This window comes from Pelophylax lessonae (genome assembly GCF_965119305.1).
Source record: "Pelophylax lessonae genome assembly, chromosome: 4".
Classification (NCBI taxonomy): domain Eukaryota; kingdom Metazoa; phylum Chordata; class Amphibia; order Anura; family Ranidae; genus Pelophylax; species Pelophylax lessonae.
In genome coordinates, this window is record NC_138771.1 from 493804817 (window position 1) to 493822764 (window position 17948).

The window sequence follows — 17948 nt, forward strand, 5'->3', positions numbered from 1 at the left end:
TCTCTTCAGGTTTTCAAGGCCTTGTTTATGCTGGTATTGATGGGTTTGTCCTTGTAACACTCCTTATGGACAGTCTGCTAGTGTTCTCAAATGTTTGTCTGTCTTCTGGGTCTGAGCATATTCAGTGGTATCTGATGGCTTGGCTGTGTATGATGGCCGTTTAGTGTGTTGGGGGTGAAAACTGGAACAATGGGGATAATTGCACCTTTCAGTGGGTTTCCTGATAATTAAGGTGTGCAGCTCATCATCCCTAATGTATACTGTAGTACAATGGTCTCCAAACTGCGGCCTGGGGGCCGGATACGGCCCTTTGCTTGCCTTTATCCAGCTCCTGGGGCACTACTCCATCCACTGATACAACACACTATTCTGCCATCTGAAACCAACAATGGGACACCATTTCTCCCACTGACACCAATAATAAGCCACTATTCCCTCCCTATGATGCTACCGATGGGCACTTTTTCTCCCCCTAGTACCAAATGTGGAGATGTTTACTCAAACCAATGCCAGGAAAATGTCCACTCACACTAGCCCATGTCTGGCCCCCCTAAATCCTGAAGGACAATAAACGTTTGGAGACCCCTGCTGTAGTGTCTAGGAAGTTGACTGGTGTTTGACTAATCCGCTTTTAGTTTTGATTGATTGGTGAAACTTGTTGATCAAGGAGTAAAATTGTTCCATATTTTCTTCACCTTCTGTCCATATGATGACAATACCATTTATATAACAATAGAATGGCTTTTGTTGTTTGCTGTTCAGGAATTTGTCCTCAAGGTCAGCCATAAATAAGTTTGCATATCCGGGTGCTATTTTACTTCCCATAGCAGTACCCATACACTGAAGATAGATGTCATTATTGAAAGCCAAATATTTGTGTGTAAGAATGAATTCAATGAGTGGTGTAACATCCTCAGTGCTGTACTTGTGGTTTGCTGAGGATGATAAGAATCTGTGACATGCAGCCAACCCATCCTTGTGAGGGATGTTACTGTACAGGGATTCTACATAGTGACTAGAAGTGTATTTGGTAGTAAATGCTGTATATTGTTTACCTTGTTCAGAAAAATTAATTTTATCTTGCAGGAAACTGGCAGTATTTCTGACTAGACATGGGCAAAACACCCCGCTGTTTGGTTCGCAGCAGAATTCCCAAACAGGGAAAATGTTCTAACCCATACGGCGAACCCCATTAAAGTCTATGGGAGCCAAACAGGAAAAATCAAAAGTGCCCATTTTGAAGGCTTATATGCAAGTAATTGGCTATAAAAGGGGTATGGGGGTCTGGGTACTGCCCTGGGGGATATGTATTAATGCAAAAAATGTTTTAAATACAATAGTTTTTTTCAGGAGAAGTGATTTTAATTATGCTTAAAGTGTACCAATAAAAAAAAATTCCTGTAAATATAGTGCCTGGGGGGTAGTTTCAGAGCCGGTTCACACAGGCGCGACCCGACTTTGCCGGGCGACCTGTGAAGTCACGGTGCGCAGCTCGCACCGCGACCTCGGAGCGGCATGCACGGACTTCATATCATTGAAGTCAATGCAGGTCGCTCCAGGTCGCCCCAAAGTAGCTCAGGATCCTTCTTCTAAGTCGCTCCTATTAGAACGGGTCCTGTGCTAATCTATGGCAGGCGACCCGCGGCGACTTGTCAGGCGACCAGGTCGCCTGACAAGTCGCCCCAGTGTGAACCGGCTCTCAATGTGCCTGTAAAGTGGCGCATCTATAGCATGCATAAAACATGCTGCAGCAAAAATGACATTTCTGAAAAAAAAGAACGAGTCAAATCCCATTTAAAATGACTTGCAGTTACAATTGCCAGCAACCGACTATTGAAAAAATATAGAAAAGAACATGGGGTCCGTCCCCCCCCCCCAAGTCCACACTAGGCCATCCAGGCCTGGTATGAATTTTAGGGGGAACCCCACACCAAAATTTTAAAAAAAACGGCATGGGGTCCCCCCCTAAATTCATACCAGACCCTTATCCGGGCATACAGCCTGGCAGGTTGGGAAAGGTGGGGGGAACGAGCGAGCGCCACCTCCCCCTCCTGAAACATACCAAGCCACATGTTCTCAAAATGGGGAAGTGGGTGCTTTGGGGCACCCCAAAGCACCTTGTCCCCTTGTTGATGGGAGCAAGTGCCTCATCCCCACAACCATGGCCAGCGGTTGTTGAAGTCTCCGGGCAGGGGGCTTATTGGAATCTGGAGGCCCCCCATAACAAGGGGACCCCAGATCCCACCTCCCTCCCCTATGTGAATGAGTACCGGTTCATAGTATCCCTACTCATTCACCAAAAGTGTCAAAGTAATAAAAACAAGAGACAAGTTTTTGACAAATCCTTTAATAAAAAATAATAAAAAAGTGTCCTTCGATGTAAATCCATTGTCAATCATGCGCCCGCCGCCCCAGAAAAAGAAAAGCTCTGCCTTCTCGGGTCTTCCACCCAATGCTTCCTCTGCACTTTAACATTTCTTAAATAGCTATTACGGCTGCTAGCAATAATTGCATGTAAAATCCGGCAGGCTAGATGTGCATTTAGACTACCCATATATGGTTTGAATTTCGGCTGGCTTCTGCTGAACCAGTTTCTGCTGTACTGTCCGAGATTTGGACCATCTATGGCCGGTGTTCTATCAGATTACCGCTACCCGTCAGATCATGTAATGGAAGGGACGTTCTGTCCAAAAAATACTTACTGTGCATGTGCCATGCGTTCCATGGCGCTATGCTTTCCAAATACTTCATGATCTGACAGGTAGTGGTAATCTAATAGAACACTCAGGCAGACATCTTATATAATGCAGACAGCGTATATAAATAAATGTAGTATATTGACATCTGTGATGCTGTTTTGATGTTACATTTTGAAAAAAGCTGGACACCATGAGTAGGAAGCTGGCGGAGGCCATGTTGGTACACCCAGCACTGCTCAGCGCTAAACCTTTATGCCTTCAAATTTAAACATCCAAACAGCATCACAGATATCAATATACTATATTTATTTATATACGCTCACTTTATTGCTAAAATTACTCTGAAATTCAAGACATGTATGGGTGTAGTAAGATGTCCGCCTGGGTGTTCTATCAGATTACCACTACCCGTCAGATCATGAAGTGTTTGAAACGCATAGCGCCATGGAACGCATGTTGGAATGCATAGCACAGCCTTTCTCAACCTTTTCAACACAGAGGAACCCTTGAAATATATATCCAGTCTCGGGGAAACCTGCTAAAAATTAAATATCTACAACTCGTGACCCATTTGTGTGACAGTCAGTGGGAAGAATGTTCCTTACACTTGTCATCATTGGGAAGAATTACCCCCCTTACAGATAGCTAAAAGGAACAGTGGTGTCATTGGGAACTTATCTGAGAGGCAGAAATTGTCCATTTCACAAGGAACCCCTAGACAACCTCAGGAGGAATCCTGATTGAGAAACCCTGGCATAGCGCATGCGCAGTAAGTATTTTTTGGTTGGAACGTCACTTCCGTTACTCAATCTAACGGGTAGAGGTAAACTGATAGAATATCAGCTTTAATAATTATATTACAGTTTTACAACCCTCTCTGTGATTCTTACATCCCCCCTAGTCTATAGCTCTCTCTGTCTTATCTCACTAACTATCTTAGTTTAATTACCATTGCTGTGTAGGTTTATTTGTTGTTTTTTTTTTTTTATGTCTCAGAGATTGTCTTACTTCAGCAGTCTGCTATAACTCTGTGTAGTACACATACCCTAAATGCCGGTTCACATTTGTGCGATGCGGGAACGCTGCAAATATACAGCGTGTTCCCGTATCGCATCCGCACCCCTGGCAGTTCACACTGCCATATGTGATACGCTGGGGGTGTCAATTAAGAGTTAACGACACCCCCAGATCAGATCGCATATCGCAGTGCGATCTAAAAGTTCGCACAGAATCGGATCGCACTAGTGTGAACCACCATGCGATCCGATTCTGCTGCGGACCAAAAAAGGGTCCTGTGCGTGTTTTAGTGCGATTACGGTGCAAATTCAGCCATACAAACTGTATGGCTGAATTTGCACCGCACAGAGATCGATAGTAATTTTAGGAGCAGTGCGCTCCGAATTACATGCGATGTCTGTGATCGCACAAATTTGAACCAGCACTAAAAGCTTGTCCTGGAAAATTGGATGTTAGTGCAAATAAAAAAAGTATCACGGACATTACTAAATTCTTTCTGTTGCAAGTGCACTAATATGGCTAAGATGAATAGAAAGGAATATCTAGATGTGTTAGTAACCAAAGAAAAGGAATGCACACATTACATTGGGATAAACACTCTCACAGTAGGGATCTTCAAAATGAGCAATTTCCATTTTCCCAAAAAATTCAGTGAAGATCCAGAAACTCTCAATATGTCTTCATATTGGTAAATTGCATTGAACTATATTAGGAAAGCAAACGCTGAACTCCAGGATAAGCCAATATTATCTAGATAAAATAGACATGAGTAATCTTATTTGTATCTTGGTGTGCTTTGTATATTTCTTCCAGATCTGTGCAGTGATCCAGTGTGACACTTTACCTTTGTGTAGGAGCGTCCTGTAATAAAGACCGGTCACTGCTGCTCTCTCTCATTGTGCAGGATGACTATTCCTGCAGTTATCTGCAGGCAGCCTGTAGTGGGTGGAGCCTGTTGGGTCCCTCCCACAGCTCTGCTCTATGCACAGGTTGTGTACAACACAGAGGATGTCATTGCAACTTTTACAAGGTAATGTCTGGTTTTGCAAAGGCATTTGTAGCTTACAAAATAAAATTATAAGTCCTTTGCAACTATTAGGAAATATGTTTAAAAGAATTTTGATGTGCTCGAAGTTTAACTTTGACAGTATAATGAGCTTTAAATGGCTCCTGAAATTCCTTTCATGTAGTGCCACTTATTAGCCACATTATTTTAAGTCTTTTTCACAGAAAGAAAGCAGTGAAAAAAGAAGACGGTGGGAAAAAAAAAGGTTGACCTAAAAATGTAAAGAGACAATGCAAAAAATAATGAGAAAGAAAGTAAAAAAAAATCCCACAAAAATAAAGAAGATGAAATAAATTAAAATAAACTGCCTTAAATATACCCCTATGATATTTTGGAATTGACGTACCAAAACATTTTTCTTCTTTTCAATGAAACCTTGCTTAACCACTTACCGCCCGCCCGCCGTCATATGACGGCGGGACGGTGCGGCTATTATCCTGGGCGGCCGTCATATGACGTCCGCCCATTCATGCAGGGCAGGCGCGCGATCGCGGGCGCGCCGCCGTGCACTGCCGGTGTCGGCGTGTCCCCGGGACACAGCCGGTCACCGGCAGGGGGGAAACAGCCAATAGGCATGGCTGTTTCCCACGTGATCGGCTATGTTGCAATGACATAGCCGATCACAACAGTAGATGCCGGCAGAAGACCGCGCATGCGCGATCGGGAGCGCGCAGCGCGGTCATGTCGGTGGCTATGTGTTCCCTAGGAACACAGCTAGTCACCGACAGTGAAAAACAGCCAATGACAGTGGCTGATTACGATGTGATGGGCTGTGAAGCCATTCACAGCCCATCACAAATGTAAACAAAGAGCAGTAACTCACTGTTACTAGCTCATCTTCCCTCACACACCGTTTCCAGTGTGAGGAGAGGATAGCCAGAAACAGTGAGTTACTGATCTGTGTCTGTCAGTGTAAAAAAAAAGTGTCACCAGCCCCCCCCAATTTCACCTGTCACCCAACAGTCACCTGTCATCAGTGCACAAAATCACTACCTATAAAGTGCACCTGTCACCAGAGACTGCCAACAGTATCGCCAGCGGTGCACCTGTCACCCATCGGTGACCAGCGCCCGTCACCTGTCACCCCATCAATCACCGTCACCTGTCACCCCATCAGTCATCGTCACTTGTCACCCCATCAGTGATCGTCATCTGTCACCCCATCAGTGATCGTCATCTGTCACCCCATCAATCAGCGTCACCTGTCACCCCATCAGTGATCGTCATCTGTCACCCCATCAGTGACCGTCACCTGCCACCTATCCGTCACCTGCCACCTATCCGTCACCTGCCTGCCACCTATCCGTCACCTGCCACTCATCAGTGATCATCCGCAGTCACCCGTCGCACAGCCAAAATGTCCAAAAGGTTTTACAGCAGCGAGGAGGCGTTTGAGATGATCTCTATGGATGATGAGGGCACCAGGGAGCTCTCATCAGTATCCGAGTCGAATTCCGAATCCAATTCGGAATTTGAAGTTGCTACCAGTAGCGGATCGGAGATGGACTCGGAGGAAGAATGGGTCCCTCCCAAAAGGGCACGGCGCTCTGGAAACCGGGCAGCCACAAGGGATACACCCCAGGATCCTATGCCCAGCACCAGCACTGCCACCACCAGTACACCCCAGGATCCTATGCCCAGGCCCAGTACCCGCTCTGCCCCCAGCGAAACACCCCAGGAGCGAATGCCCAGGCCCAGCACCAGCGCTGCGGCATCACTCCCAATTTCAAATCCCCCTTCTACCAGCACTGGAGTGTCACATCCCCCAAGAGCCAGGGCCACTATCCACCTCCCAGATGCTCTTGCCAACCCAAGATGGCTGCCCTCCAACTCGGGATCAGCAAATATTCCCCCTTTTACCGCACAGCCAGGTGTGCAGGCCAATACAGAAAATTTTTCTTTTATTGATTTTCTCCATTTATTTTTGCCCAATGATTTTCTGCAATACATCGTGGACCAAACGAATCTGTATGCCCAGCAGTTTATTGCTAACAACCCCCAATCTTCCTATTCCCGTCCATTTGAGTGGAGAGATTTAACCTTGGAGGAATTTAAAATGTTTTTGGGCCTCACCATAAACATGGGGGTTACAAAAAAAAATGAAGGACATGCCTATTGGTCCACCCACCCCATACACATTATGCCCATATATTCTGCCCTAATGTCCAGGTCCAGGTATGAAATCATCATGCGCTTCCTTCATTTTAGTGACAACAGCCAGTGCCCCCCCCAAAATCATCCAAATTTTGACAAGCTGTATAAAATTCGCCCCCTCATAAATTTTCTTTCCCAAAGTTTTGCAGAACTTTACGTCCCAGATCAAAACATTTGTGTAGATGAGTCCCTGCTACACTTCACAGGCCGGCTTGGAATAAAGCAATATATTCCAAGCAAAAGGTCCAAATATGGGGTCAAACTATACAAATTGTGCGACAGAGCTACGGGATATCTGTATGCGTTCCGCATATACGAAGGAAGAGATTCCCAGCTCAATCCCCCTGACTGCCCGGCCTACATGGGCACAAATGGAAAAGTTGTATGGGACCTGGCGTACCCACTGCTGAGGCTGAGGCTACCACCTTTACCTAGATAATTTTTATACCAGCCTGCCCCTCTTCAGACATCTCTACCTTGAAGGAACCCTGGCCTGCGGAACCACCAGGAAGAACAGGAAGGGCTTCCCACAGTCCTTAGTAAATAAAAGAATGAGGAAGGGGGAAATAGCAGCCCTGAGAAACAACGAGGTGCTGGCCTTGAGATGGAAGGATAGCCGAAACGTGTACATGATGTCCACCATTCACGACGACACCACAGTGGAGGTTCGGAGAAGAAGAGGTCCCATCCAAAAACCATCATGTGTGCAGGATTACAATCTTTACATGGGGGGGGGTGGATTTTAACGACCAGATGATTCAGCCCTACTTGGCCACAAGGAAGTCCCGATTCTGGTATAAGAAGGTTGCAATTTATTTATTTCAATTGGCATTTTATAACTCTTATGTAATCTACTCCAAATCCACTGAAAGACCCATCGCCTTCCTAAAATACATTGAAGAAGTTATCACGACCCTCGTCTACCCACAAGGACTCCCCCAAGAAAACCTTCGCTCTGAGGCTGTTAGCCGACTTAGTGAGCGCCACTTCCCAGACTACCTTCCACCGTCTGAAAGAGGCCGAAGACGCCAAAAAAAATGCCGTGTGTGCAGCAGAAGGGGGTTTCGTAAAGACACCAGCTTCTATTGTCGGTACTGTCCCTCCCAACCTGGCCTGTGCATTGGAGAATGCTTCACACGGTACCATACATTCATAAATTACTAGCCCATTTCCCCGTTTTCATCTGTGCTGACCAATTTTTCTCATGCTACTGCCTTCCACATAAACTGACCCTGGCCTGTTTTTCCACTATGCCTTTGCCTACTGTTTGGACTGCTTTCACGTGAACTGACCCTGGCTTGTTTTACCGATTACGCTTCTTCTTACTGTTTGGATTGCTTCCCTGTGAACTGACCCTGGACTGTTTTTCAACTACTCTTCTGCCTGCCGATTGGATTGCTTGCACGTGAACTGACCCTGGCTTGTTTTACCGACTATTCTTCTGCCTACCGCTTGAACTGATCTGTCGCCCCCCCTGCTACTGTAGTACACAGGGGTCTCACATATGTGAGGGGCTCCAGAGTTGTTTTTCCGGATAGAGAAAACCAATTTTTTTGGTTCTCTCTGGGTTCCGTAAATTCCGGATTAGGGTCTGGAGTCCGGAGGCTTCAAAGAGATTTGGGTGGGAGAAGCCTCTACCCCTGTCCCCAGGTCTCACCTGACCAAGGCCCTCAGCTTACTACCATCATGCCTCTGCCTGCTGCATGATATTAGCTGGAGAGTGGTACAATGATTGTCTGCAGTGTACCGGGACCAATATTATGGCTGTGCTGACAATGTCTCTGCCTGGAAAATTCATTTGGACAAATGCTGCGGCTGTGCTGACAATATCCCAGACTATAGACTATATTCCTGCCTGCTGCCTGGAAAATTGCTATTGTAGTCGCTAAGCATATCCCTGCCTGCTGCCTGGACTAATGCTCTCCTCTGTGGACAACTGCACTACTACAACCACAGGTAATACTTTTTTTACACTTTCCTTTATAGAATGTATTTTGTAATGTATTTATTGCTATGTACATGCTATGTGTTAAAAATGTGAGGGGCCTTCAAAAATGATAGGTTGTCAGGAAATTAGATGTGCATTCTATGTAAAAGTCTCACACGTGTGGTATTGCCATAATTAGGAGGAGTAGCAGAATGTATTTTGGGGTACAATTTTTGCTATATACATGCAACCACTTACCGACCGCCTAACGACTATATACATCGGCCATTTAAAGCTAAATACTGGGGTTATGGCAGCAGATAGCTGCCATAACCCCGGTATTTTTTTAAACGTCGGGCGGTCGGCTTTCAGATAAGGGTGGTCCCAGTGGCAGATTCGCCGCCGAATCTGCCGCAACGGTGCATGGGATGAGGTGCCCCCCCCCCTCCCGCCGCGTCCTAGACGTTTTCTCAGCTTACCGGACCCGCCGGCAGCGGGGAAAACTATCCGGTCCCGGATCCTCAGAGACAGGAAGTTGAGTGAGGGCAAGATGGCCCTCACTCGACTCTATGGTCTTGGAGGACCGGAGCTACGTCAAAAGTCGTTGCCTAGCAACCGGTTTAAAGGGCCGGGTTTTTTTTTGGTTTTTTTTTTTTCTTTTTCAACAATTTTTTTTTTTTTTTTTTTTTTTTTAGTGTAGTTGTGAGGTGTGAGGTCTTTTTGACCCCAGATCTCACAATAAAGAGGACCTGTCATGCCTATTTCTATTACAAGGGATGTTTACATTCCTTGTAATTGGAATAAAAATGATCAAAACATTTTTTTTAAAAAAACTTTTTAAAAATAAAAAATTATTAAATAAAATAAATAGGAAAAAAAAAAATAAAAAAAAATTAAAGCGCCCTGTCCCCGTTAGCTCGCGCGCAGAAGCGAACGCATACGCAAGTCCCGCCCACATATGTAAACGGTGTTCAAACCACACATGTGAGGTATCACCGTGATCGTTAGAGCGAGAGCAATAATTTGAGCCATAGACCTCCTCTGTAACTCTAAGCTAGTAACCTGTAGAATTTTTTAAAATGTTGCCTATGGGGATTTTTAAGTACCAATGTTTGGCGCCATTCCGCGAGCGTTTGCAATTTTGAAGCATGACATGTTGGGTATCTAATTACTCGGCGTAACATTATCTTTCACATTATGGAAAAAAATTGGGCTAAATTTACTGGTTTCTTATTTTTTTATTCAAAAAAGTGAATTTTTTTCAAAAAAATTGCATTTGGAAGACTGCTGCGCAAATATGGTGTGATAAAAAATATTGCATTGATCTCCATTTTATTCTCTAGGGTCTCTGCTAAAAAAAAATATATAATGTTTGGGGGTTCTAAGTAGTTTTCTAGCAAAAAAATGATTTTAGCTTATAAACACCAAGTGTCAAAAATAGGCCCAGTCTTAAAGTGGATAAATGGACAACTTTGTGTAAAGAGCTACTTGGATGTTAGGCCTATGTATGTGGTCAGGCTGTGTAAAAGTATTACACATGTGGTATCGCCATACTCAGGAGGAATAGCAGAATGTATTTTGGGGTGCAATTTTTGCTATGTAGATGCTATGTGTTAGAAATATTGCATAAATTGACAACTTTGTGTAAAAAAAAATGCATTTTCATTTTCTTTCCACAGTTTCCAAAAGCTTGTGGAAAAAAATGACATGTTCAAAAGACTCATTATGCCTCACAAATTATACGTTTGGTTGTTTGCTTTCCAAAATGGGGTCATTTTATGGCAGTTTCCATTGTCCTGGTGCTCCAGGGCCTTCAAAAGTGCGATAGGTTGTCAGGAAATTATATGTGTAATTTCTGCTTCTAGAATGCCGGACGGGGCTACTTGAATGTTGGGCCGCTGTATGTGGCCAGGCTGTGAAAAAGTCTCACACATGTGGTATCAGCATACTCAGGAGAAGTAGCAGAATGTATTTTGGGGTGCAATTTTTGCTATGTACATGCTATGTGTTAGAAATATTGCATAAATTGACAACTTTGTGTAAAAAAAAAGCATTTTCATTTTCTTTCCACATTTTCCAAAAACTTGTGGAAAAAAATGACATGTTCAAAAGACTCATTATGCCTCAAAGATTATACATTGGGGTGTTTGCTTTCCAAAATGGGGTCATTTTATGGGGGTTTCCATTGTCCTGGTGCTCCAGGGCCTTCAAAAGTGCGATAGGTTGTCAGGAAATTATATGTGTAATTTCTGCTTCTAGAATGCCGGACGGGGCTACTTGAATGTTGGGCCGCTGTATGTGGCCAGGCTGTGAAAAAGTCTCACACATGTGGTACCAGCATACTCAGGAGAAGTAGCAGAATGTATTTTGGGGTGCAATTTTTGCTATGTACATGCTATGTGTTAGAAATATTGCATAAATTGACAACTTTGTGTAAAAAAAAAGCATTTTCATTTTCTTTCCACATTTTCCAAAAACTTGTGGAAAAAAATGACATGTTCAAAAGACTCATTATGCCTCAAAGATTATACATTGGGGTGTTTGCTTTCCAAAATGGGGTCATTTTATGGCAGTTTCCATTGTCCTGGTGCTCCAGGGCCTTCAAAAGTGCGATAGGTTGTCAGGAAATTATATGTGTAATTTCTGCTTCTAGAATGCCGGACGGGCTACTTGAATGTTGGGCCTCTGTATGTGGCCAGGCTGTGAAAAAGTCTCACACATGTGGTATCAGCATACTCAGGAGGAGTAGCAGAATGCATTTTGGGGTGCAGTTTTTGCTATGTTCATGCTATGTGTTAGAAATATTGCATAAATTGACAACTTTGTGTAAAAAAAATGCATTTTCATTTTCTTTCCACAGTTTCCAAAAGCTTGTGGAAAAAAATGACACGTTCAAAAGACTCATTATGCCTCACAAATTATACGTTGGGGTGTTTGCTTTCCAAAATGGGGTCATTTTATGGCAGTTTCCATTGTCCTGGTGCTCCAGGGCCTTCAAAAGTGTGATAGGTTGTCAGGAAATTATATGTGTAATTTCTGCTTCTAGAATGCCGGACGGGGCTACTTGAATGTTGGGCCGCTGTATGTGGCCAGGCTGTGAAAAAGTCTCACACATGTGGTATCAGCATACTCAGGAGGAGTAGCAGAATGTATTTTGGGGTGCAGTTTTTGCTATGTACATGCTATGTGTTAGAAATATTGCATAAATTGACAACTTTGTGTAAAAAAAAATGCATTTTCATTTTCTTTCCACAGTTTCCAAAAGCTTGTGGAAAAAAATGACACGTTCAAAAGACTCATTATGCCTCACAAATTATACGTTGGGGTGTTTGCTTTCCAAAATGGGGTCATTTTATGGCAGTTTCCATTGTCCTGGTGCTCCAGGGCCTTCAAAAGTGTGATAGGTTGTCAGGAAATTATATGTGTAATTTCTGCTTCTAGAATGCCGGACGGGGCTACTTGAATGTTGGGCCGCTGTATGTGGCCAGGCTGTGAAAAAGTCTCACACATGTGGTATCGCCATACTCAGGAGGAGTAGTAGAATGTGTTTTGGGGTGTAGTTGCAAGTATACATATGCTGTGTGAGAGAAATAACCTGTTAATACGGCAATTTGTAAAAAAAAAAAAAAAAAAAAAAAAAAATCTTCATTTTGCAAAGCATTGTGGGAAAAAATTACAACTTCAAAAAACTCACCATGCCCCTTATTAAATACCTTGGAATGTCTACTTTCCAAAAAGGGGTCATTTGGGGGGTATTTGTACTTTCCTGACTTTTTAGTGTCTCAAGAAATGAGATAGGCCTTCAGTACATCAGGTGTGATCAAGTGTGATCAATTTTCAATGATTCGCACCATAGCTTTTGGACTCTATAACTTTCACAAAGACCAAATAATATACACTTACTTGGGTTATTTTTACCAAAGATAAGTAGCAGTATAAATTTTGGCCAAAATTTGTGAAGAAAAATGACTGATTTGCAAAATTTTATGACAGAAACAAAGAAAAATGCGTTTTTTCACGATATTTTCAGTCTTTTTTTATTTATAGCACAAAAAATAAAAAACCCAGTATTGATCAAATACCATGAAAAGAAAGCTCTATTTGTGTGAAAAAAAGGACGCAATTTTTGTATGGGTACAGTGTTGCATGACTGAGTAATTCTCAGTCAAAGTGTGAGAGCGCTGAAAGCTGAAAATCAGTCTGGGCAGGAAGGGGGTGAAAGTGCACTGTAGGCAAGTGGTTAATTTAAAAAAATAAAATATATAAACAGTGTGTGTGTGTGTGTGTATATATATATATATATATATATATATATATATATATATATATATATATATATATGTGTGTGTGTGTGTGTATATACACCCATAGAACATGCCCTTTAAATAACGGGAATAAAAACAAGGAAATATTTTTTTCCCAAGCAAATTTTACAGACTGGAAAACCATTAATTTCACAATAAAATCAATTTTACCAAAATCCTTGTGCTCATCCATAACTTGGAGCACAACACAGTTTTTTTTTTTTCTTTTTTCTGCATCGGCAGGCCCCATCCTTTACACAGGTGCCTACAGAAAGCTACAGGTGGGGGCGGAGACAGGACCAGTCACCCTGCACAAGGAGAGAGAGCAGCAGTGACCGGTCTTTATTACAGGAGGCTCCTGTACAGAAGAAAAGTTTCACATTGGACGGTGTAACATATTCTTTTTGCAGTTAAAACTTTTTTTCATATCTGCATATTCAGCTCTTTGCTCGGGTTTACCTTTAGACCATAACACTTGCAGTGTTGCTGTAGATTTGACAGTAAAATGAGTCTCACTTCTCGTGTATTCTTCTGCAGGGGTGTGACGGCTTGCCTGCTGGTCTACGTACAATCAGACGCTGCAACTGCAACAGACGACACAAAACCTCCCGTGTGACCCCAGGATGGTAATACAATGGACAGTCCTCTGTGTAGTCACTCTCTGGAGTCTGGACAATCTGCAGGGGTCTTGTCAAATACCAGGCACACCACACCCTACAGCCTTCTATTGCAATATTGCAACATTTCTGTCTATCGTGGGTGCTATATCTTGATTTGTGACATAAGCAGAGTGAAATGTATATTTGAGGGCATTCTGCTTCTTGAATAGGAATATTGTCATATTGGGGAAAATGCAGGAAGTTAAAAATGTGACCCAGAATACATTTTTATATTTAGCCTGAGTGGGTTAAACTGGAGCCAGCCATCAATATGCAATAACAGCCCCTAATGTGGCAAACTTAGGGTGGATTGGGGTAATGCCCATGGGCAGCAACAGCAGCCTTTATCCCCCTAGGAGTACTGATACTGGTGCTGCTTTGGTTCCAGTTGAGCAGGTGACCGGCAGATGTCACGTGTTTGGTCGGCTTAAATGACAGCTTCTAGTAAAACTGTTTTTTTCTCTTTCAATAGATTTTTATCAGTTTTTCCAATGTAAGAAATAAAGACATATGGACAAAAATGGCATGCCAATAAAGAACAAGCAAGTACATTAGGAAATAACGGGGGTACAACTTGAAAGCAGTGGCGTAGCGTGGGGGGTGCAGGGGGGGCGGGCCGCACCGGGCGCAACATCTGGGGGGGCGGATCCGCAGTGTCAGCCCTGCCTATGCCGCCTCTCCTCATTGCTCAGTCAGTTTAGCAGTGAGTGAGTCAGCAGCCTTGCGCTGTCACAGAGTGTTTTTTTTTTAATCACCTGATTAGAGCCAGAGGCTCTAATAGGCTTCAAAAAAGGGTGGACCCAGGGCGCAGAGCAGTGCGCCCCGAGCGCACCCATTGTGTGACAATAGCGAATGAAAATTCACTATTGTCACATGGATCCTCCTCCTGGCCAATCAGGAAGCGGGTCCGAGACCCGTTCCTGATTGGCCGAAAGGAGGAGGCGGGAGGACTTGAGGAAACGCGGGGAACTGGGGAGAAGCCGCCGCTGCAAGTAAGTCTCTTTGCATTGAAGGGGGCACGCTGGTCTGTATGCATTGAAAGGGGGCACGCTGGTCTCTCTGCATTGAAAGGGGGCACGCTGGTCACTCTGCATTGAAAGGGGGCACACTGGTCATTCTGCATTGAAAGGGGGCACGCCGGTCACTCTGCATTGAAAGGGGGCACGCTGGTCATTCTGCATTGAAAGGGGGCACGCTGGTCTCTCTGCATTAAATGGGGGCACACTGGTCAATCTGCATTGAAAGGGGGCACGCTGTTCTCTCTGCATTGAATGGGGGCATGCTGGTCATTCTGCATTGAATGGGGGCACAATGGTCATTCTGCATTGAATGGGGGCACGCTGGTCATTCTGAAATTAAAGGGGGCACGCTGTTCTCTCTGCATTGAATGGGGGCATGCTGGTCATTCTGCATTGATTGGGGGCACGCTGGTCTCTCTGCATTGAATGGGGGCACGCTGGTCATTCTGCATTGAAAGGGGGCACGCTGGTCTCTCTGCATTGAAAGGGGACACGCTGGTCATTCTGTATTGAAAGGGGGCACGCTGGTCATTCTGCATTTAAAGGGGGCACGCTGGTCATTCTGCATTGAAACGGGGTGCGCTGGTCTCTCTGCATTGAATGGGGGCAAGCTGGTCTCTCTGCATTGAAAGGGGGCACGCTGGTCATTCCGCATTGAAAGGGGGCACGCTGGTCATTCCGCATTGAAAGGGGGCATGCTGGTGTCTCTGCATTGAAAGGGGGCACGCTGGTCTCTCTGCATTGAAAGGGGGCACGCTGGTCATTCTGCATTGAAAGGGGACACGCTGGTCTCTCTGCATTGAAAGGGGGCACGCTGGTCATTCTGCATTGAAAGGGGACACGCTGGTCTCTCTGCATTGAAAGGGGACACGCTGGTCTCTCTGCATTGAAAGGGGGCACGCTGGTCATTCAAACTTGTATTTAGATGCATTTTACTTTGAAAGGGGGCACGCTGGTCATTCAAACTTGTATTTAGATGCATTTTACTTTAATTACATCAGTATTTTCATAACAAACAATACATGTGCTTGGGGGGTAAGGTTTTTTTAACTAATCTAGTGGAAGAGACTCGAGTGCTAAAATCCCACGGGTTAGGGGGCGCAAATTACTTGCCTTGCCCCGGGTGCTGACAACCCACGCTACGCCACTGCTTGAAAGTCTCCATATTGGTTGTGAAAACAAAATATCCTCAGACAAGGGGAAGAATGGGGTAACACAAGAACAGGTAGAAAGTTTCCAATATAATGATGAAGCATACCAGTAAGAACTTGTAAGAAAAGAAATGGCCGCACATCCAGGAATTCCAATTGCCTTTAATTTCCAAAGTGATGACACCAAAGACACCAACATGGGGTCACGTAGATGCGTTTCGATTAAGCACAAGATGTATGTGTGAAACGCGTCTACGTGACCCCATGTTGGTGTCTTTGGTGTCAGCACTTTGTCAGCACTTTGGAAATTAAAGGCAATTGAAATTCCTGGATGTGCGGCCATTTCTTTTCTTACAAGTTTTCCACGGAGGCGGGCCAGGGCTAGCACTCTATGGGATATTCCACCTCTAAGCTATCATCGCACACCTGGAGCAGCGTTTTCTCCCTTCAGTATACCAGTAAGAACCATCAGTATTGGGAATTGTTAGCTTAAGCTGGCCATAGATGGTTCGAATCTCGGCCGGTTCTAGTCGAGATTATAACCATCTATGGGCAGGCTGAAGTCAATCTATCATCAATTTTGGTACAACCAGCATGTCATTTTTTTTTACCTGCGATTTGTTGCCAGGCTCTATAGCTGTTAGAAATAATAACTGTGTTCTCCCCACCACTGGGAGAACACATAGCTCCATGGGAGAGATTCCATCATCAACACTGACTGTGTTGATGGGGGAATCAAGGCGATTTTCTTTTTTCCAAACCTTAGTTTTAGGAAAGAAAATTGCATAATCTGTGGCCTGCCTTAGGCTGGCCATACACTATACAATTTTCTTACAATTTTCTGTACAATTTTCTAGAAATCTACCTTCAACTATGTAGTACAAAGGCCTGCCTAATTAGATACAAGTGAAAAGTGTTGTTTAGCTTTGACCTCATATTATGTGGTTTGTGGTAAATCTAACAGAAAATTGTACAAGAAAATTGAACATGTATGGCCAGCCTTAGTGTCACACATCTGTAGCAACCATAGTTCTGAGATCCCCTCAAAAATTCTCAGTACAACTCGAGAGATGAAAGACCCCTCTTTTGGGAGATAACAACTGATAAATGTTTCCAATCTAAGGAGATAGTAGAAAAGAATGAAAGGGAAAGACAAAGGAAAGTAGGAATAAAAAAGTAAGTGGTTGAAGAAGATACCCACTCACACAGAGCCAACCCCCGGGTAGAATGTATAATAGGTCACCACGATCAAAACCTTGCGGTTTGTCATGAAGCGCACTAGCAATTTTTTCGCACAGCATTATCCAAGTAAATTTGCGTCTGGCCACATTAATATCTACCTCGGGCTTAGCAAATCTTTTATAAACTGTGAACACAGCTGAGAATGAACAGAACTTCTGCTAAGTTTCTACTGTCTCTTCAATGGGGGCAGAGACAGTAATACATTTTTTTTTTTCTAAAGAAGAATGGAGAAAGGTGAGTCTCTGTTAGGCTTTTGTTGTATTCTGTGTCCCCACCGGAGAGATCTCCGCACTCTTTGGACACTAGGACAGGGAATATTCCCAATGGGAAAAGACAGCAATAAAACTCCGCTAAAGGCTATAACAGTTCCTCCTGCTCAAACCAAGCTCAAAAATATATATATTATTCGGCTAGAGATCGTTATCTTAGTGCTGAAACTTAAAACCTAAGATAAAGTTCTGATCCTAGGTAGAGGGAGGGAAGATTCTATACATTTAGCTGACTACCTCTGCTATAATCCCAGTCAAGGCCATTGCAGAAAGCTGCTGGGGGGCTTTATATACTATGATAACAGTGTGCATTGAACTTCATAGAAGATTGGAACCTGAAGATACGTACTGGTGTGGGAACTTTCCAAACATACCTGAGATTTGGATTAAAGGAAGCTAAAGCTGGCCATACACTAGTAGTATTCAAATGAATGTTCATAC

The 17948-nt window shown here is 43.9% G+C and overlaps 1 protein-coding gene across 2 annotated transcripts in view; it reads left to right on the forward strand.

Annotated features, from left to right (window-relative positions):
* The window catches only part of USP18 (ubiquitin specific peptidase 18), a 37477-nt gene extending 23621 nt beyond the window's left edge, over positions 1–13856 (forward strand). For both annotated transcript variants that reach the window (XM_082252781.1, XM_082252782.1), the window contains one exon: positions 13705–13856. In XM_082252781.1, coding sequence (XP_082108907.1) covers positions 13705–13783 — 79 coding nt within the window. In that variant the 3' untranslated portion in view covers positions 13784–13856. The remainder of the gene's footprint in view (positions 1–13704) is intronic.
* The last annotated feature ends 4092 nt before the right edge of the window (positions 13857–17948 follow it).